Source organism: Mustela erminea, chromosome 6 (assembly GCF_009829155.1).
Source record: "Mustela erminea isolate mMusErm1 chromosome 6, mMusErm1.Pri, whole genome shotgun sequence".
NCBI lineage: Eukaryota > Metazoa > Chordata > Mammalia > Carnivora > Mustelidae > Mustela > Mustela erminea.
Window position 1 is genome coordinate 126361350 of NC_045619.1, and position 20582 is coordinate 126381931.

General features: G+C 44.4%; 1 protein-coding gene across 1 annotated transcript in view; it reads right to left on the reverse strand.

Moving 5' to 3' along the window:
• PIP4K2A (phosphatidylinositol-5-phosphate 4-kinase type 2 alpha) overlaps nucleotides 1-20582 on the reverse strand; it is a 172707-nt gene that overhangs the window by 25862 nt on the left and 126263 nt on the right. Inside the window, exons 5-6 of the mRNA XM_032349607.1 lie at nucleotides 10652-10798; nucleotides 5047-5085 (exon numbers count right to left, since the gene is read on the reverse strand). Coding sequence (XP_032205498.1) covers nucleotides 5047-5085; nucleotides 10652-10798 — 186 coding nt within the window. The remainder of the gene's footprint in view (nucleotides 1-5046; nucleotides 5086-10651; nucleotides 10799-20582) is intronic.

Here is a 20582-nt window from a genome sequence, read left to right on the forward strand (position 1 = left end):
CCCCGGATTCCCTGCTGCGTCGCTTGCTTGCTGGCAGCATGCTCAGGCTGTCATTTGTCAAAAGCAGCCCCCGCTCAGCTATAATTACTAATTTGATGTCACAGTGGAACCGCAGCGCAGCTGTGGAAAGATCGACCACCAGGGAGATCCGTGTTTCTCTGTCTCATTTAGAGGCAGCTAAACTGCTGGAGCCATGAATGGAAGATGCCCTTCCATTAAAAAGGGAAGAATTAAAGAATAAAACAAGTCATAGCAGCTGTCAGAATTTGACAACGGCTTAAAAAAGGAAGGGAAAAAAAAAAGCACTGTTCTGCTTTTAAAAAAAGAAACAAAACTCAAGACATCTGTACATGCGTGTTCGGATACTTGTTGCCATGAAAGTGATGCCACTATTGTTGCGACGTAACTTCTTTATTCCCCTCGGTTCCATCTTCATTATTATGCTAATGCAAATCACACTAATTATGTGTCAAGCTGAAATCGAAGGGAGGGGACTCGTCTGTACCTATGTAGCACTAAATATTTGAAATGACGGTTTCAAAACTTGTCATCAACAAGTTGAAAGTACGGGAAATTAAAACAGTTATAATGACTCGGATGAAAGGGAAACTCACAATTGAGATTACTAATTAAGCCGTGTCAATGGAAATTCTTTACGAAAATTATTCTTTGCACCATGACAATCATTTCTTAGAGAACACAGTCCCACAGGGTAGCAATGGAACGATTTTTGGCAGATCGTGCGACTTCATTCATAAAAGGTGAAAATGTAGAAAAGAAATATTTTTAGCCTTCCTCCAATGGTTCTACCCAGAGAGAAGAGCGATTGTTTTGATAACATTATGGTTTTATTTGTGGAGACAAAGAACAGCCTCTTGGAAGATGCAAAATGTTAACTGCTCATGGAAAGAAAAACTGAAAACTGACAGAAAGAGAAAGGCAAAGGAATTTTTTAGAACTTAAAAAAAAAAAACCAATGTTTTTTAGAGTTCAGCTCCATTATATACATTTCATTTATTTTTACGTATTACAGTTTGGTGACTGTCGCCTCAGTTGTGGCCAGATTATAAACCAGCTACTGTGTCAGAGCCACAATGCCCCTGGACCCACACAGGTAGGAGGAGTCTCTATCGATTACAAATTTTAATGACTTTTACTTCCTTATGTATAAGGTATTTCCTCTGCCCCTGCCCGGGGAGTGCCTGTAAACTAGAAGGGCAGGTGGGTGGCCTTCTGGAGCTGCTCCTTCTGGAAGCAGAACTATCACTAACCCAGAGCCCAGAAGGAGGCAGAAAGCACTGGATTCTTCCTCAGGGCCATGGTGTAGATGACTTTAATGCTTACCCAGTGTGACATACGGTCGACCGTAGTTACAAACACGCCAAAAGCCCCAAATGGAGGAAATGTGAATAGGTTGTTTTGCAAACACAATAGGAAACCAAACGATTTATTTCACAACTTCTGAAAATTTTTAAACCAAGACTCAGAACGAACTGCTCTTGTACCCTATTTAACTCCAAAACATTGTTTTTGTCGATGCAGGAATACTTCATGATTCACGGGATTGCTACGCATTTTTGGTAATGGGTCCTTTTAAAAAAGGAGACTGAGACACGCCAGACATTCGGAGGGCAACAGCACAGCGGTTAGAAACGTGAGCCCTGGGCTAGAAGCCTGGCTGCACCACGTCGTAAGTCCGGGGCTCTGGTCAAGTCACCGAACCTGTCTGTGAAGCAAGCTCGTTTACTCAAAGGAAGTAATAATGGCGCGACCTCGTAAGATGGCTGGGAGGATGAGATGGCTTGAGTCATGTAAAATGTAAAACACACTCTGGCACGTAGTACACACTCAGCAAATATCAAGTATTACTACTGACCTTCCTAAATCCCAAGACTCCACAATTCATTGTAAAAAAAATAATCTCCAGATGAAGGTAAGGGTTCACCTCTGCTACTGACTGTGTGAAGGTGCGCGGGAACTGAAGCTCGTGGGCCTCCCAACTGTCGTGTCGTGAGGTCCTTCCCATGGTTGACTTCTCTAAGCCTACCTCCAGGGGAGATGCTTTGAGGAACAACACAGTACAGGATAAAAGCATCCTAGGTAGTCTCCTCAGAAAAGTGATTTTCTATTAGATAAATTCTATAATTTCATTCTTTTCACAGAAACCTATGCCAGTAAAGGGCTCAGCATTTTTGGTGAGGTGGGCAGTAGAAATGCGAATGCTGCAGGTTTCTGGAAACCATGTGGTCCTGCAGGCAGAACAGTGGAGGGAGGGACGGCAACTGGATGGTCTGCATCTGATGAAATATTACAGAGTCAGGGATGTCCAATACTCATGGCTTTCCTTCACATATGGACTCGTTTCATGATTTTGGCTTCAGCAGAAACAACCCCATGGTCTCTGTCTATCTTGGCAATGTTTTTTGTCAGAGCAGACCATGCCCTTGGTGATCAAACCTTAAGAAATGAAAATGAACAGAATTGGGGGAAAAGAGTGGGATCTGCTAGCCGTTGTCTCAAGGGACTTGGGACAGAGCCACCAGCGTGGAGCAGAAGCTGTCATCACCACCATAGTTCTTACCCAGGGGTGGCTTCCTGTTAGGAGGCCGAAAAGTCTGTGTGGCTCTCCAAACAGTCCACATATTTTCTCCTAAGAGAAAAATCCCAATCCTACTAAACCTCTGAGTTTCTCATGGAGTAAAACCTAAATACTCGCTTGGGTCTTGGGCACATGGACAAACATTTCATCACAGCAACATGGAAGTTGGCAGTCCATTGTTTCTGCAAACTTTTGGCCAAGGCTGGTGACTTCAGGGTTATTTATGTGGAGATTGGAAGTGTAAAAATATATTCACTAGTGCACAGTAAAAGTACAAATGGTCAGAGAAGGATCCACCATTTCCTTTCTCATTCCTCACTTCTTCACCCACTGTCATGGACAAGGTCACCAGAGAGCTCCCTAGTGGTAAGTCCAATGGATAATTGTCTCAGTCCTCATCCTACTTGACCCTGCAGAAGCATCTGATTCTGGGACAGTTCTCTTCCTCTGGTTTCTGGACTACAACAAGAGTGCAAGTCTCCCAAGACCAGGGGCATTACTCAAGGCAGTGTTTCTCACAGTGCTTGGAGAAACGCTTGCTCACAAGAGATAGTCCATAAATGTCTGAACAGAATGTCTGAAATGTCTGATGACCTGAACTTTCCCGGCTCGTCAGCTCGTCTCCTGTCTCTTTGGCTGATCTTTTGCAGGACTCTCTCCTTCCACCCGCTCCTTCAGTGATGAAGTTCTTCTGGATTCTTCTAGACATCCTTCTCTTCTATTCCATATACTCGTCCTGGGTGGCCTCAGCCACTTCCCTGTCTTTGCTGATCATCCTTCCTGTGAGGTTTTCCAAGCCTTTTTTTTCCTCAGCTGAAACCCTCCCTGGAGCCTCTCATACCTCCTGCCATCTCTGCTCTAGTGCCACACTGACGTTTCGAACCCCTCCTCTCACTCTGCTCCCTCTTTCAGTGAGTGGAACCACCACCCTCCCCGCGGTCCAAACCAGACACACGGAGTCCTCCTGAACCCCGCCCTGCCTCCACACACACTCCCTGGCACTGTTCACTGGCCTCTGTGGCTTCTTCTTCCCAATCTCCCTAGAACCTATCCTTTCCCACCAACCTAGCTCAGGACACCACTCTATCGGGGTTATTTCAACAGCCTTTCCAACTGGTGCGACTTATGTCACCCTCCAGCTAAAGGGCCAAGTGCTCCCCCTCTGCCCTCTTGCCCAGGATGCTCTGTCTCACCTTTCCCTCCAACTAGCTCTTCCTTGTCCTTCAGGGTTCCAAACATCACCTCCCCCAGGAAGCCCCTCCCTGACCCCCCGAGCATAAGTCAGGTGTACGTGGTCTCTATTAAATTGCTTATCACATGATAACTCATTGCCTATTTTAATGTCTGTGTTGCCTGCTAGATGTGTCGCGTGGTTCCTTATTTTAGCCCCTGAAGCTAGGATGGTGACCATGAAAAAAATTTACAAATACTTCTGAGTGAACAAAGAACAGGAGATTTCCAAAATGTAAAATTCAAATCCAGACAGGAAGAGAATATTTTAAAATCATAATTTAGAGGTGTCTGGGTGGCTCAGTCAGTTAAGCATCTGCCTTCGGGTCATGATCCCAGGGTCCTGGGATCGAGCCCCATGTCGAGCTCCCTGTACAGCAGAGAGCCTGTTTCTCCCTTTCCCTCTGCCTACTGCTCTGCCTACTTCTCTCTCTCTATCAAATAAATAAAATCTTTAAAAAATAATATAAACTCATAATTTAAAGTCAAAACAGAAACAAAAATCCTGAGCCCTGCTTTCAAACTTGCCCAGGTGACGAGCAGGGGGGTAACTGAGAATTTTGAGGTACTTTTCATCTAAGCAAATGCTGATTTTGGTCAGTTTCGATTTCCATACAGAAAGCTACTTCCCGTCGCTTCATCAAACCGATTTCAGCTGAATCTGTCTATACTCTTGCATCATAAGCCAAATGTGGTTCAAATACCACCCGCTGTCCAGTGACTCAGGAAAAGAAAAGATACAGTCTCCACATGCTTAATTCTTCGTCAGAAGCCCTCTCACCCTGTCTTAGAGCTGCAAAGGAGTTTGAAGTTTGTCGGAGCCAACCTTTTTCCAGGTGAAATTAAAGCTCAACACACTCATTTTAGCTCTCGCGTGGAAAGGACTGGAGCTCCCGACCGCCCATGGGGGCGGGGGACAACCGGTGTGAGGCCCCTGGGGGCTGACCGGGAGTCGCATCCGGATCCCGTAACTGCACAGGTGACTGTGCTTTCAAGACCATGTCGCATGCGGAATGTTTCTTTCAACCACACATAAAACTAACAGAACTGCTTCAGTGCCCAACAGAGAGCGTGGGCGAGCTCAGGGCAGAAGCCTTCTCCGGTCAGTGTCGGGCTTGTCCCTGGCGCGGCGGAGGGGACAGGAGAACCGCCACCGGAGGTGGGAGAGGAAGAGTAGGCCGGAGAGGACCGCAGCAGGGGTGAGTCAGGGTACTCACCTTTTCCTTGTCGCTGGCTTCTCTGGCCACGGTCGAGCCCTGAAACACAGAGACCATCATGAAAACATCGGGTGTCACACGTGGAAAATACGCAAGTGTGTCAGGCCAGAGCGCAGAAATAAACAAGCGCCCCCTTGGCCCTGGAGCTGTGCCTTGAGGAAGCTCTGTCCCCTCCTAGGTCACAACGTTGCCCCAGGGGCACTCCCCCCTCTACAGACATTCCTGCTGGCTCATCTCCAACCCTTTCCCTAGCTTGTCATCCGAGCCAGATTCTGGTTCTTGTGTCCCTGGTGGAAATCAGAAAACCTGACAATCACTTGAACAGTAATGTTTGTTTGTTTTTTAATGATTTTTTTTTTTTAAGAGAGCATAAAAAAGGTGGGGGGGGTTGCGGAGGGAGAGGGAAAGAGAGAATATTATGCAGCCTCTATGCCCAGCACCAAACCCAAAGCAGGGACTCGATCTCAGGACCCTAAGGTCACAACCTGAGTCAAAATCAAGAGTCAGACACTTAACTTACTGAGTCCTCACGGGCACCCCTTGAAGGATAACTTATTAACACCAAATCAAAACCATGCTCTGCTTCTTGCCTCGATTGCCAGAAATGGTTGGCCTTACATCTTCAAAGGTGATGTGGGCCACTCGTGGCTGCAGTAGTCACCCAGGCATTAGATGCCCCCTCCCTCCATTATATCTTCCAGACGCGGGCCCGTCTTGGCCCTCTGCCTGCGCTTCTCCCCTGTTTCAGGGTTACTGATGGACATGTCCTCACTACTCTGAGTTAGACCCTGTGGGCCCTTCCTGTCCCCCTTCACTCTGGGAATCCCTTCAGACATATATTTACTTGTACCCCGCTTTGTGCCAGGCCTTAGGCTGAGCAAAGCACAAAGGTGTCAAGGGGAAGAAAACATGCTTCTTGATCTGCACAACTCTACGCTGCCACACTGGTTTTCAAAGCCACACACACCTCAGCGCTCTGAGGTTGTCCGAGAAGACCCAAGCCCACCCAGACACCAACAGGGGCATGCGGTAGAGCTCAAGAAGGGAAAGGTCCCCTTGTCTGGAAGATGTGGATCCCCAGCAATGTCAATAACAACAAGAACAATTTCTTCTTTGTGCTCCTCAACGTATCTCACACAGCAATGCCTGCATTCCCTAAACAAATGGCTGGAGAAGGATCACGACCACATCACCACCACCACCTCCGCCCCCCAGCCATGGCACTGGCCACCCCAGCAAGCTCAGGTCAGCAGAGTGACATGCTTCCCCGACCACTTCTTAGATGGGCATTTATTGCCCTGAAGCTGTGCATTAGCCGACTATGAAGAGAGTTCCCCCGCCACCTCCACCCCCACAGGTCAATGTTCCTTCCCCCTGGTGGTCAGCATCCCCAGAGATCTGCTGTCAGCCCCGGGGAAGTGCTCTGAGTTTCTGGGGGATGCATCAGAGGGGCAGAAAGCTGATCCACGAAGTGATGAGGGACAGTGTAAATTGTTCATGAGGGGAAATGTGTGGTCCCACTGCAGAACCACAGCACCGCCCCCCCCCCCCCCCCCCCCCCGGGCCCACACAAACCCAGCAGCTCCCACTTGTAATGGTCCATTTTCCTTTTTTAAAAGGGATTTTTGAATACAGACCACAAACATCTTCCTTTACACACTGATTTCTAACAAAATGCTTCCAAATTAAAAAAAAAAAAAAAAAAAAGACGGGATAGTTGCAATATTTGAGCACTGTCTGTGCTCCTGGTCAGAGGAAGAAACTACTTATTCCTCTTTTTATCTCTAGCCAAGTTTCTGGTCCCTGTGCGTTTTCCCTCCTGCAGTAAAATTTACCCTGCTTCTCATTCTCGGTGAAGCTTCATCTCCATGTAAATGCAGATCATTAGCATAGGGTGTGGGGGCGGGGAGGTGCTCGGAGCTCACTCAAATTTAAATGAATTCAAAATAAAACTCAAACAGAAACAGAAAATAAGGTTAGTAAGTCAAGGCCAAGAGTTTGAGCCATGAAATGATGCCAGATGTCCAGGTTCCATCACAACCGAAAAGTACTGGCAAGAAGATTATTTATTCTACAAACTAAAAACTGGAGATGAAATTAAGGAAGTTTGAGGCAAATTAAAACTATACTATCCAGTCTAGAAGTATAATTTACATCAAGATATGTTTCCTAGATGCTTGCTTGAACGAAACACTATCTTAGGGGCATAAAAAAGAAAAAGGACTAAAGATTTGCCTTTAAGGCACTTACTAGTAGAATGGATGAGTCACTACCCAAATTCATTGACCAATTCCCATAGGCCACACATTATGCCGGGCATAACATACATGTGTGCTCGAGCGCAAAGGTAGGTATAATTATCCCTGTTTTACAGATGAAGAAACAGAGTATCAATAAAAGTTCAGCAACCCACCCACTGCTAACAAGTGATAAAACCAGGACAGGCGCTTCAGAATTCTCTCTGGCTGATTCTGTGGGGGAGTCAGACCAGTGAACAAAGTCCTGTAATGCTCCACAGAGTCCTTCCTCTAAGCAGCACTGCAAAGGCTTCATAGAGGTGGTATCCAAGACCCTTGGAGAGTGGTTGGAATTTCCATCAGGAGCGATTCCAGGAGACAAAACAGAGCAAGGCTGGATCTGGGAAGCTTATGCAGTTTATCTGAATTCCAGAGAGAAGGAGATAAGCCTAAATCAAAAATTCCTCCCTTTACTCAGCATCCTGGGGTCCCAAGACTCCTTCAGAGCTCTGCAAAATCAAAACCACCTTTCTAATAATATTGAGACATTATCAGCCTTTTTTCACTGTCTTGATATTTGCATGGATGTTACAAAAACAATAGTGGGTAAAACTGTTGGCAACTTAGCACAAATCCAGTGGCTCCAAATGGTACTAATAGAGTTCATCATAAAATACATACACAATGTACATTATATATAAATGTCTAAAACTGTCCTTGATGAGGCAATGAAATTAGTAAATCTTGACCACAGAGTATACATCTCTTCAATATTCCTTGTGGGAATATGTGTAGAATGCTTTTGTTTATGAAGATGGAATGTTATAAGAAAAGTCATTTTTGTGATGATTTGAGTTATGAGCTCAACTAGCCACATTTTTCATTAAAACATTTTTACCTGAAAGAACAACTGGCAATCTCTTTACTCAGATCTGGGCGTTTGGTTGTGATATTTGCTCAATAATGACGAGCCGAGTGGGACTCGGCTGTGTGCGGGGGAGCTGTGTGCTGGCATTTCACAGAAAACAGCTCACAGGGCTGGTTGCCAGTGGTAAAATTTGGGCTTTCAAGTGGAAATCAGAGTTTTTAAAAACTTGTGTCCACCACCATGAGCATGAGAGCTTCTCGGTACTTAAAGGCTTCTCAGATGAGACTTGTGGTGATATTAATGTGACTTCTCGATATCGCATAATGAGATGTGTGCATATTTAGAAGACCACATCACTCAGTGAACCCATCTGTTTCAAATGATCAAAGCTTGTAAACAGACCAGTGGGTTTTAATGAAATAAGTACAGCAAGTTCACTGATGTGATTTCTGATTCCGCATTGTAACTAAGCTTTGAGAAATCACCTTTTGTTAGGTTTTAGCCTAATATCAAGGAAGAATATCGAAAAGTTTCTGAAAAAGTTATTGAAATACCTACCCTCCTATTTTCCAACTATGTATCTGTGTGAGGTCTTTCTTCATATACTTCAATCACATAACATTGCAACAGACAGCACAACCAGATAGGACATTCCAACTGTCTCATATTAAACCATATATTAGGGAGATTTACAAAAATGTAAAGGAAAAAAAAAAAGGCCACCTGTCTCACTAAATTTTTTTACTTGTAAGATACAGCTATTTTTCATAAAAATATGTAATGATTTTTTCACAAAAAAATGTAATGATTTTTAAAGTTGTAAATAAAGTAAGCATTTAAAAATTTATTTTAATTTCTAACAATGTAAATAGCAGTAGATACAACCTACATAACTAAAGCTTTTGGGAGACCTCTTTTTTAAAAATTTTAATTTCAACATAATCAGCATATACTGTCATAGTAGTTTCAGATATACAATAAAATGATTCAACAATTCTATACATTACTCAGTGCTCATCAGGACAATTGCATTTCTAATCCCCTTCACCCATTTCATCATCCCTCACCCACCTCCCCTCTGATAACCATCAGTTTGTTCTCTATACTTAAGAACATGGGTTTTTGTTTTTGTTTTTTTGTTTTGTCCCTTTTAAAATTTGCTGGTTTGCTCTGCTTTTTAAATTCCACTTGATTGAATTGATATGGTATTTGTCCTTCTCTGACCTACTTCACCTAGCATCATACCCTCTAAATTCATCCACATTGTTATAAATGGCAAGAGTTTGTTCTTTTTAACGGCTGTATAATATTCCATCATATATGCATGTGTGTGTGTGTATATATACATACATGCATCTTCTTTATCCATTCACCTATCAAAGGATACTTAGGTTGCTTCCATAATTTGGCTACTGTAAATAATGCTGCAATAAACATAGGCATGCATGTGTCTTTTCAAATTAGTGTCTTTGTATTCTCTGGGCAAATACCCAGTAGTGGAATTACTAGATCATATGGCAATTCTATTTTTAATTCTTTGAGGAACTTTCATACTGTTTTCCACACCAGCTGTACCAGGGGTCTTCTCTTAAGAGTGGAGGAGTCTGAGATAAAAAAAATCCGAGATCTACTGGCAAAGACCAAAGGGTGGCAAACTTTTCCTGAACAGGTCAGCTGGCAAATGTTTTAGGTTTTGTGGTTCAAAGCAGTCTCTGTGTTTCTACTGAACTCTGCCATTAGAGTACAAAACAACCACACGTGATGCAGAAACACTGGCCCCTGCAGTGTTCCAATAAAGCTTTATTTACAAAAATGGCCAAGCTGGATTTGCCAGGCAGGCAGGTCACAGATTGCCATCTCCCAACACCGACATCCTCCCCTAAAGTCAGTGATCCAAAGACTCAGCTTAGCTCTCTCCCCTCAGAATTCCTACACTGTGCCTCTCACCCAAAGTCTTTGAAACAGCCGGTCCCAGGGCCTGTGTCCTCTGCCAGGAATGCCCCTCCCTCAGCTCACACCCTCTTTCTTTGGGTCTGCTGCAGTGTCAGCTTCCAGTGAAACCGTCCCCGACACCCTGTATACGCTGTATCCCGCCCCCGTTCCTCCCCATCTTTACTTCTATCCACAGCACTTACCCCTTCTCACTATGTTACAGGATTTACTCGCTGCTTTTACTTATTGTCTGTCCGTCCCCACCACAATGTCAGCTCCTTGGGCTCAGGTTTGGTCCATTTTGTTCATCCTACTATTCCCAGCACCAAAACAGTGCCTGGGACCTAGCTGGTGCTCAATCATTAACTCCTTGGAAATCAGACACGTTGTTCCTGACAAGTGCAAAAGTCTTCCAGTAAAGCTAGCAAGCGATCCTTGCATCCCTCGAAGGCAAGATTTACTAGTTTAGTTGCCTGGTAGCTTTAAGCTCTGAGCACCTCCTAAGTGATTAGCAAGATCAATTACAACAGTTGCTTAATTACTTAATAAAAATGAACAAAAAGCTCACCTTTAAGTCGTATTTCCTATATACAGATAAACGGTGACTGAACACATTTCTTGTAACAATCACGTATATTTCAACTCCATCCACATTAAGCCGGTACATGCCCAAGAACTGGGGGAGAAGGGTGATCCCATGACATTCTACTATGTACTACAGAGGAGAGAGAAAAAGGAAAACATTATGCAATCAAAAGGTGCTCATTCAGATGTAAAGCATAACTTTTTTGCCTTTGGCCTTTAGACAAAGTAAAACCATCCAACCACTAAGGTCCTGTTTACAGAAAATGACCGTGTTTATACTGCCTGACACAGGATCTGTGTTCAGCAAGTATACATAGATAAGAAAATTCAACTTTATCTCCAAAGAGATATATTTTCCCAACATCCCAAACTAATCTGTAAAGTCAAAATTTGGTTGTAACAGACAAGAGACAAGTGATTGGTCCATTTGCTAATTTCTCTAAAGGGAAATCACACTCTACCGAGGGCCTCCCCCTTCCTCCCCAGAAGCCTGGGTGATGACTCAGTAAGGCTGAGGGAGAGTCACTTGGCCACTAAGATCAGTTCCTTTAACAGCGTTATGAAAACCACAGCCCTGAAGCTGTGATTAAAGAGGAAACTGTGGAGAGAGCTAAGCGTTTCAAACTGGGACAGTCCTCTCTAGTCCTAATTTATGTTTCTCACCCACCACACTAATCTGTTGAACTACTCTGCCCGCCAGAGCAGCAGCAAGAAGGGAAGGTGCCAGGCTACTCCAGTGCTTGTTCCTGCTCCGTGGACAGACAGACATCATGGCCGTTGGACAAGTTCTAGCTTTGACACCATTTGTGATTACGGTTGCAAAAACACAACTCAAGTCTTGAAACATTGATGACCATCCTCGAAAGGGCCATGAGAGGGAGACACATCTCCTTTGAAAGCTGATATTTATAAAATGGGTCCCACTGCACTCTCCAAAGGAAAGTTGGGTTTTCCTTTCTTTAAAATGAAAGGGGAGAGACTATTTCAAAAGAGCTCCTTTTTGTCCTCGACAGGTGTGTGAATAGCATGAGTAGCATGATTCCAAAATTGTAAAAATTGTTAAAAATCACACATGTTGTGCCTATTTACAGGGAGCAGCCTAGAAGAATGGTCACCAAGTGGTAATGGTGGGACCTGGGGTAATTTCGCTTTCCCCTCCCCTTTTTGTAAATTATACTGCTTAAATTTTTCCATTTTTACAATGAGCATTTTACAAAAATAAAAATAAAATGCCCTTTCAAACTTTTTAGTGGTAAGCATGGTCAATAATCAACTCTGATAACATTTAACCATTTTAAAGGTCAACAAAGCCCTCAGTTTTTGTCATTAAAGACAAAGAGTGTGGGTATCTGAGTGTGACCCTTGTCACCCAGTGCTGGCAGGTTTTAAAGGCGCTCTTGGTCGTTTCTAGCACACTGACCATAACTGAGCTACACGTTTTAATTTGCTACGTTTCCTGAGTAGAGTTTCATCTCAATTTATTCTTCATTTGAAGTCAGATCAGTGGAACATTTTCTCTTTCTCTCTCCTTTCAAAAAACCCAGTAAATTAACGTGAGGTTTGCTAATACAAAACAGGCAGTGAAGAGGCGTTGGCTGAAGACAAAACTTCTCACATCTGACTTCAAGAAACAAAAAGCGTTGTTGTCCCTCACCTCGGAAGGAAGATGGTTGGGTGAGCCTTCAAAACATGGAGCCTGGGGGGGTCTACACTGCGTGAGCATGGTAGAAAGAAGGTGGATTTGTGAGTCGGGAAGAATGCATGGGCATCCTGGTGCCTCCATGTACCAGCTGTGGGATCTCGGGCAAGTTACTAGAACATTCTTCATTTTAGTTTCATTTTTTGGAAAATGAGCGCCATAATTCCCACCGGCAAGGAAAGTTGTGAGGACTAGTATGTCAACCTGTTTTGCGCCAGAACTGTGCGCTGCACTGCACACTTCCTCCCTCTGCAGAGAACGGTAATAATAGTGACGATTATTTTCATTCAACACTCTCATAAGAAACTTCAATGTTACCCCTATCTGCTTGGCCCTCCGCACTCTGAGGCCCTGTGTAGGTACTCTGGAGGCTCACAGAGCACGTCTGTCCCACGCTGGTTTCAGTTTGGCTGCTCAACCCCTCTTTGTGCTCAGAGGCAGCAGAGTAAGTCTTTTTGATCAAAAATCTCTGTACCGAGCCACAGAGTGCCTCAGGACGGGTGGATAATATTATTCAAGTAATGAAAAGGATAAAGAAACTTTCTGCACATTGTACAGGAAATCGTCGACAAGGGTTTTTTTTCCCCGTGTAGAAAAACACCCGCATAGATTACATTCTACAGCCCCTTTATTTTTAAGACTAAATAAATTACTGCCTATAAAACTGAGATCGATTTAATCTGCATCTCCAAGTTTCTACAGGTGCTGCTTCTCAAAGACCTGGCTCATCAATGCGGCTCTTAGACGAACACCTTGAAAAATACAGATTTAATAGACTCAAGCTCCTAAGTTTATAAATACGGACGAGACCACAACCCATATTCAAGTCTATCCTATTAGATCCCAGTACTGAAGAGCAACACTTGGTGCCAAAGGTTTAGAAAACATTTATGGGTCAAAACTTCGCAGAAGAGAAAATCCCACCCATTGATGGAATTTCTGGGCAGGGGCTCCGGGAAAAGATGACATGGTTTCATTACAGTAGAAGGACATTCCACTGGCTCTGGTAATGCCACGGCTGGCGAACTGCCACTCTAGCATGGCCTGTCACTGCGTGGGGTACTGGCACAGAGGCCTGAATGTTCACCCTCTTGGGTTCTGCACCAGCTGTCCCCAGAAATGCTGCACATAAACTCTGACGTCAGGTGTCACATCTGCAAACCACACATGTGAACTACTGGGGTAATCCCAGTAATCCCACATCCAGGGCGACTGTAAGAGCTTTAGCTGGGCCCTTGGCATGACTTAGCCACATCACGGGGCTAGGAGCCCTCTCGGTCCAGGTCTACACTCACTAGCTGTGCATCCCTCGGTCAATTATTCAACCTCTCTGTGCCTCTGCATTTGGAGAAGAGGCGTAATGATAGTAATGAGGGCATAGGTTTTTGTGAAGAATATGAAGACCGGGTAACAGGACTGAGGGGGGCACTGACTGCCCGTGACTTGAGCTGGAACAAGATGAAACCAAGACCCTGGGTGAAGGGTGGAAAAGGAAGCAGGGACGGAGGGACGGAGGGAGACTTCCTAGAGCATCTGATGTGTCCCTAAAATGCTGAGAGATGCATTTGATTTTTTTTTAAAGATTTTATTTATTTATTTGACAGAGATCACAAGTAGGCAGAGAGGCAGGCAGAGAGAGAGAGGAGGAAGCAGGCTCCCTGCTGAGCAGAGAGCCCGATGCGGGGCTCGATCCCAGGATCCTGAGATCATGACCGGAGCTGAAGGCAGAGGCTTTAACCCACTGAGCCACCCAGGCGCCCCTGCATTTGATTTTAAATGCATGATGGGAACTCTCAATTTCAACAAACCTCCACAGAACAAAAGCTTTATAAAAATGAATAATTTTGTGAATGTATGTAGTATATATTTATCTGCTTATAAAGTGAGGTGATATTCTTATAAATATAAAAGAAACACTAAAAAATTATATTTCTCTCTCATGTTGCTTGTAGGATCAGAACTCTGAGCACCTTCCCCTTAAGAATTTAAATATCATTGACAAATTTACAAAACAACTTGTATATAAATGCTTCCAAAATAAGAAGGGGTGTTGGCGAAGGTTACAATATCATGTCTTTCTTCAATGACCAAATATTTGGCAGTAGTACCCTCTTTTTTTCCTGAATATTGAAAAACATCCTCAGCATCTCTCAATTTCTTTTTTAACACTGTTGATTCGACCACAAGATAACCTAAGGAATCTTTGCTTCCTCCCTTCTACAAGCTTCACTTCCAGACTACAAGAATGAAGAAATATAATTTAATCCCGAGGATGATTCCTAAAGGAAGGTAAAAATATTTCTTTCACTTTCAACCCCTGTCTTGATGTGGCGCCAAGGCAGGCCTTTCCCACCGGCAAAGGACATAGACACATGGGTATTCCCCGCCCGCCGTTTTCGTATCTCAGTCCACAGATGGAGCAGGTGCAGCGCCTACAGTAGCCTCGCAGACTCCCTTCTAGAAGTCAGATGAGTCTGCAACTTCTGTCCTCTGCCACTCTGAGTCCCGAGGAAGAGAAGGCCACAAATGGACCAAACGTTTGGCAACGCTGATCACCCATGTGTGGCTCGGAAATTCAGAGCACTCATCAGGCAAGAGAAATGCTTCTTTTATGAGAGTGTGGCTGCAAGTACACACTGGAGACTGTGCCTTTCAGTGGCTACGCGGATGTGGCGCTTTCCTGACTCATTCCTACCTGCGGCGTAAGGCCGGCTCTCTAGGTCACCGGCAGCCAAGCTCTTCTCTCACGTCCAACAGAGAAGCTCGGTCTGGCGCCTGGACCGGTGGCTTTTGAATGCTTGCAAGTCCACAATGACACAAGCTTCCATCTGAATTGGAACTAGATATTGACCCTCCAATCTCTGAAGAGTCACCTTGATTATCATCGGTTCTTATTATGCTCACTATAAGAAGCTAAAACAATCCATTACTCTTTGGGCCGGCGTCCATACTCTCAGTGTTAAACTCACTGCATCACCTACATTTGCGTTTTTAGATATTGTTCTATGTATCTTTCACACTTGCACAGTCGTGGCTGTATATCTCGAGTCACCTGTTCTTCAACAGCAGCTTCTGTTTTTTCTCAAGAGGATGCTCAGAAACTTCTGTTTGCTGGCAGTGCTTCCGTCCAAAAGTTGTGCTGCCAACACTACCAGTTTTTACTTTCTTTTGTCTCCTTTTGAGAAAGGTACTTGTAAATGATTCCACGGTGCAATCAGTAAAACCAAATTTTATCTCTTCGCAAGGCTTCCTTACAACTTTGGCCTACATAGCCATGGGTTGGTCAGAGCTCTCATACCAGGATAAATTAACGTGGTGAAATCAGAATTTCTCAAACAGACACAGGGAAACAGCTATAAGATCTGTTCCCTTCGCTCTTGGGCGCTCAACAAGAATAACAAGTATTATGAATCCCCGCCTTGTTGCTCTTCTCATGCAAAATGAAATGCCATTAAGAGATTCCCAGCTGACTGAAGGGTTCAGCAGAGAGGATGCTAAGTGATGTACTGCAACAGATAAATATTTATATCTCCACCTGGGAGTGCGAGCCTGGGCTCTGGCTTTTGGAAATTGCTGTTATTATCATGTTTCACTCATTTTTTTAGAGGCTTGAAGTGACAATTTAATATAGCGTCAAATTAATACTTCAATGTAAAGTCTTGTTTCATTTAATGTTTCTGAAAGGTTAAACTATCTGTAATCCTTATTGTGCCTCTGGCTATGTTTACAGAACACTGCGACGACATAAAAGAAAAGAAAGGAAAGGAAAGGAAAGAGAGACAGCCTGAAATTAAGGACTGCTTTGCTTTAGAAGGACCAAACAAATAAATAAATCTAAACTTAACTTGAATTCATGTTTTGGGAAAATGGTCTTTAAGGATCAGTTAAGAGAATTTATTTTGGTTTCAGTTGTAAGGATGACTACATTTAAGCTAATCTAAATACAGAACTACTGCTTTTCTTAAAATTGATAAAATCAGATTTAAAAGGAATAAACACTCCTCCAAAGTATAATTATAGACACTCTCAGTGCTGAGATAATGCAGAATATATAGAACATACCTGAAGGAAAACTCTGTTTGTTAAACCATAATAAGACCCAGAAGCACCACGGTTGTTAAAGATGAAATGACCGTGTAAAAATGATTCTATCGTAAGTGCAAAAGGCATTTATTCATTGACCACAATGAAAATGCAGAACTGCTGTTCCAGCAGCATCCTAAGGAGATCTGAGAGGCCATGGCCTCCACTAGAACCGCACCCTGTGGGAGGCATTAGTTGGTCAAAGAAGGCGCGTTCCAGAACCAGCCCCTTGCCCTTCAATCAGGAGCTGCACCCCCTGTGGCTTGTGACTGGGGTTGGGACGCCAGAAGTTCAAGCAGGTGTGCCAGGGGGCCAGGGAGCTGGGAGGTGCTAGATTCTGACAGAAACACGTTGGGCTCCCCGCTCATTTTCTTCAGCACAGATAAAACTCTCCAGACAACGCTTATTCTAAAGTAAGCTCGGAGGTCCTCTAGAGATGAAGCAATGAGCTCACCAAGACCATCAAACACAAGAAGGCAAGTATGGCTGCCTTTGGGGAAGGCCTTCCTGCCCAGCTGTGGAGTGCAGTCCGCAGCCTTGCTGGCAGCTCCTTCCGGTTCTACCTCCCAGTCACCCTGGGCCATCATGGGAGCTTCCGAGGGAAGCACTCAAGAGCACCCCAGCAGTTGGCTACAGCTTGGTTGGCCTGTGTGGTGGTCTGACCTGCCCTTCTGTCCAGCCCTGCTTCTTCCCCCATCCTACATACATAAGTTTGATCCCTAGCCAATGTCTTGACCCCAGACTGTGAGGGGTTTTGCTTGGGAAGGTGACTCTGACTGAGAGGCAGCAGGCCCAAGAGACAACAGCATCAGGTTCCCAGAAATGGCAGAGGTTAAGACCATCAGAAATAGAGCTTGAACAGTCACGCATAAGACATTTAAAAAAATAAAGGATGCAATTTCAGAGATGAACCTAAAACAGGGAACTATCAGAATGAACTGGCAGATTTTTTAAAATGGAACTTCTGGCATTACCAAAATAAAATAAAACCGCACTGGACGGCTGAGACAACAGAATGGGACAGTAGAGGAGAGAGAGCTGGGACTGGCAGAACGGAGGAATTTCCCCGGAATCTCATGAGCAGGAATGTCTAGAAACAGAAAACGGAAAGCAGAGTGACGGACGAGCTGTGGAAACCAGAATGAGAACATTCTAGCTGTTGGAAAGATGAGAAGAGACAGACGGTGTATAAAGAGAAAAGGATGACGGAATTTCCAGAAACTGGAGGAAATCTGCTGCGGGCAGCGGGTGTTGGTGAACGGGTTGGGCAACTCCCCAGAAACCTAAGAACGAACGGGCAGGACTCTGGGAACTGAGGGCTCCGATCATTCCATTAGCAAGCGGCCACTCCCTGCCTGCAAAGTGGAGCTCAACGGGGTGCTCCCTGGGGACCCAGGAGATGGCAAAGGCCTTCCTGATGTTTCTAGAAGAGATGCCAAGAAATGTGTCTATAGCTCCTGAGGGCAGAGTCCCTGCTGGGAGCTCAGCTGTAGTAGCAGAGTTCCAGGGGACCCCTTGGACTTGAAACTCTAACCCACTTTTCAAATTTTAATTGACCTCTCCTCCAGATGGGGAACCAAAAACCCAGGAACAGACTCAGACTATTTCTCCAGCTCTAGAAAGTAGATAGCGCCCTGCCACTTAATAAGCTTCATCAGTGTCACCTGGGAGCAGGTTAGAGACGTGGCATTTCCGGCCCACAGACCTTCTGAGTGAGAATTTGCGTTTCTGCCTGGGTCTCAGGTGTTATGTCTAAAGTCGAAGTATGAGAAGCACTGATGCTGTATGTAACTTTTTCTCCTTCTACGCAACACCCAGCTGTTTTAGCTGTTGGCTTTTAGGGTGCTTCATTCTTCCAGTGATGACACCAACACCCCTGTCCCTTATGGGAGGATAAAATGAGGGCTCCAAGAGTCAAACATTCACCCTAACATCGTCTACTGAGATGTGAGGTACTGGCTAGCTTATTTAACAAGGAATTCAGATGTTTAGCCATGACATTCAGATTCGGCTCAAGTTTCTAGTTGTTTCCCAATGCAAAGGATAAAAAAGGATTTGGGGGTTACTTTATCAACCTTAGCAGTTTATCGTTTCAGTCATTTTGAAATAAGAAACAAGTATATTTAAACCCTCTATCTCAAAAACTTAAAAGATACTCTTAATGATATATTTTTAGACATTTCTTAATGATATATGCAGAAACCTGCTTCCTCTCCTAAAACTTCTAAAATTTTACTGACACTGACCCAGAATTTCAGTTAGAGCTGAAGCTACCTGATGTCAGAACTCCCAGTGATTTTAGGTTAGTGGGGGGAAAAAATCATCTTAAGAGAAGTAAGACATTTAAGAAGGCTCTTGACTATTGTTTTCTTTTCAAACGTTATTCTAACACTGGTGAACTAATCAGTTGATAATCATCATTTAAAAGACCCAAGTTTGTTCTAGCCTAACAGAAATTTGAAGAAAATGGTATTGACACCAAAACTTTAGGTTATTTTCCCAAATATACAAAGAGAAAACCAAATAAAGTAAGAGACTTAAAAATGTTTGCTTTGCTTAATAGAAATTCTCCTTTGGTCTGAGAGATGATGCTGAGTGGAAATTATGGCAGGATTTGGGCTGGAAGTAAAGACTAAGGTAAGATGCGGGGGTTTGGGGAAAAATTCTAACTCCTTATGGTTTGAATCTTCATAATTCTACAACAGTGCCACATGATACCAGAAACTGGGCCCCCTAGTGGATTGACAGAGTTAATGATTTCAACACTGGGAGGTAGGAAACTGAGTAGAAAGGTCTCGATCTTATTCAATCATTGATAGAGCACTTACACCATACACCAAGTTGGGCAGGTTGTTAATATCAACTTACCTAATTAGTACAATACCCAATAAAGGAAGTACTATTATCCAAATTTTATACAGAGAAGCAGGCATAGAGAGGTTAAGTAACTTGCCCAAGGTCACACAGCCAGTCAGGGGTGAAACTGCAGCAGACAGCTCCAGAATCTGAGGTCTGAACCACCTACCACACCGTGTCACTGGTGAGGTTGGCTCGTCAGAAACTTAGTCCCAGGAAGGATTTATTTAAACATCTAGCAAGGTTTCACTTCTCCAGAGACTGGCCTTGTGGTGATTTTAAACTTCCAGACTATAGCTGCAGCTCTGGATATACTCCATCAAAACAGAAACCAATGAAAGCAAAGAGAAGGGAAAAGAGAAGCCAAAGGGCCACAGAATAATCGCAAACATTGGCAAGTCCAGCCATTGGCTCCACGGGACATACCCTCTCTGAGGGCCGGTCCTGTCCACTGACAGGCAGTTGGAAGAAGCCTCTCCACTCGTCCAGACCAGGCAGTTCAAAAGCCCAGCATATCAGAGGGTAAAAAGAGCAGCAAAGAGCAAGAGGAAAGAGAAGAACTGACGGTTGCTGCCGAAGCAGAAAACAGAATTTGTAAGACTCAACATAAGTCCTTGAATTGGCCCAGGCCTTTGTAAGGGAGGAAGAAAGGCCTGAAGTTCATCTCAAATGCCTGTGAGCATCACTGAGAGAACCACAAAGCCTGGAGAGACCCTTCCTGGATCACAGGTGATGAGGCCTGTGTCCGATCGTGTGCAACAGCTACACCTGGGGATGGGCGAGGCTGAGCTTGCCACCACGTCACATCACCAGCACCCTGTGTGAAGGGGCCACCACATCACATCACCAGCACCCTGTGTGAAGGTGGTCCATGAGAGGACTGGAGAGGAGAACATTCAAATCCTGCCTGGAGGAAGCCGGGCTGGCAGAGGGTCAGGGAGCCCCAGCAAACTGCATCTTCCCTTACACAACCGTGGTGACTAAGTGTAATTGTGTGTCGGTGTGGTTTCTGCAGCCTGCACTGATGAGTTTCTTTTCAAGTTCTGTGAAATTCTGTGTTGCATGGGCATTTGTAAGCACGATGCTGATTGTGTCACATGTCCTCTCTGTGGGGTACTCCTTAGACCAAGACAACCCTGTCTGACCCTCGTGCCAAGAACAGTTCCAGTCCTCCTGATCAACCGAGTCATTCGTATTTTCAGGCACAGCAGCTGTGTAATAGACTTGCTCGGGTTTCTCTTTCCGCTTTCATTCCTAGGAAACTCAAACTCCCCAT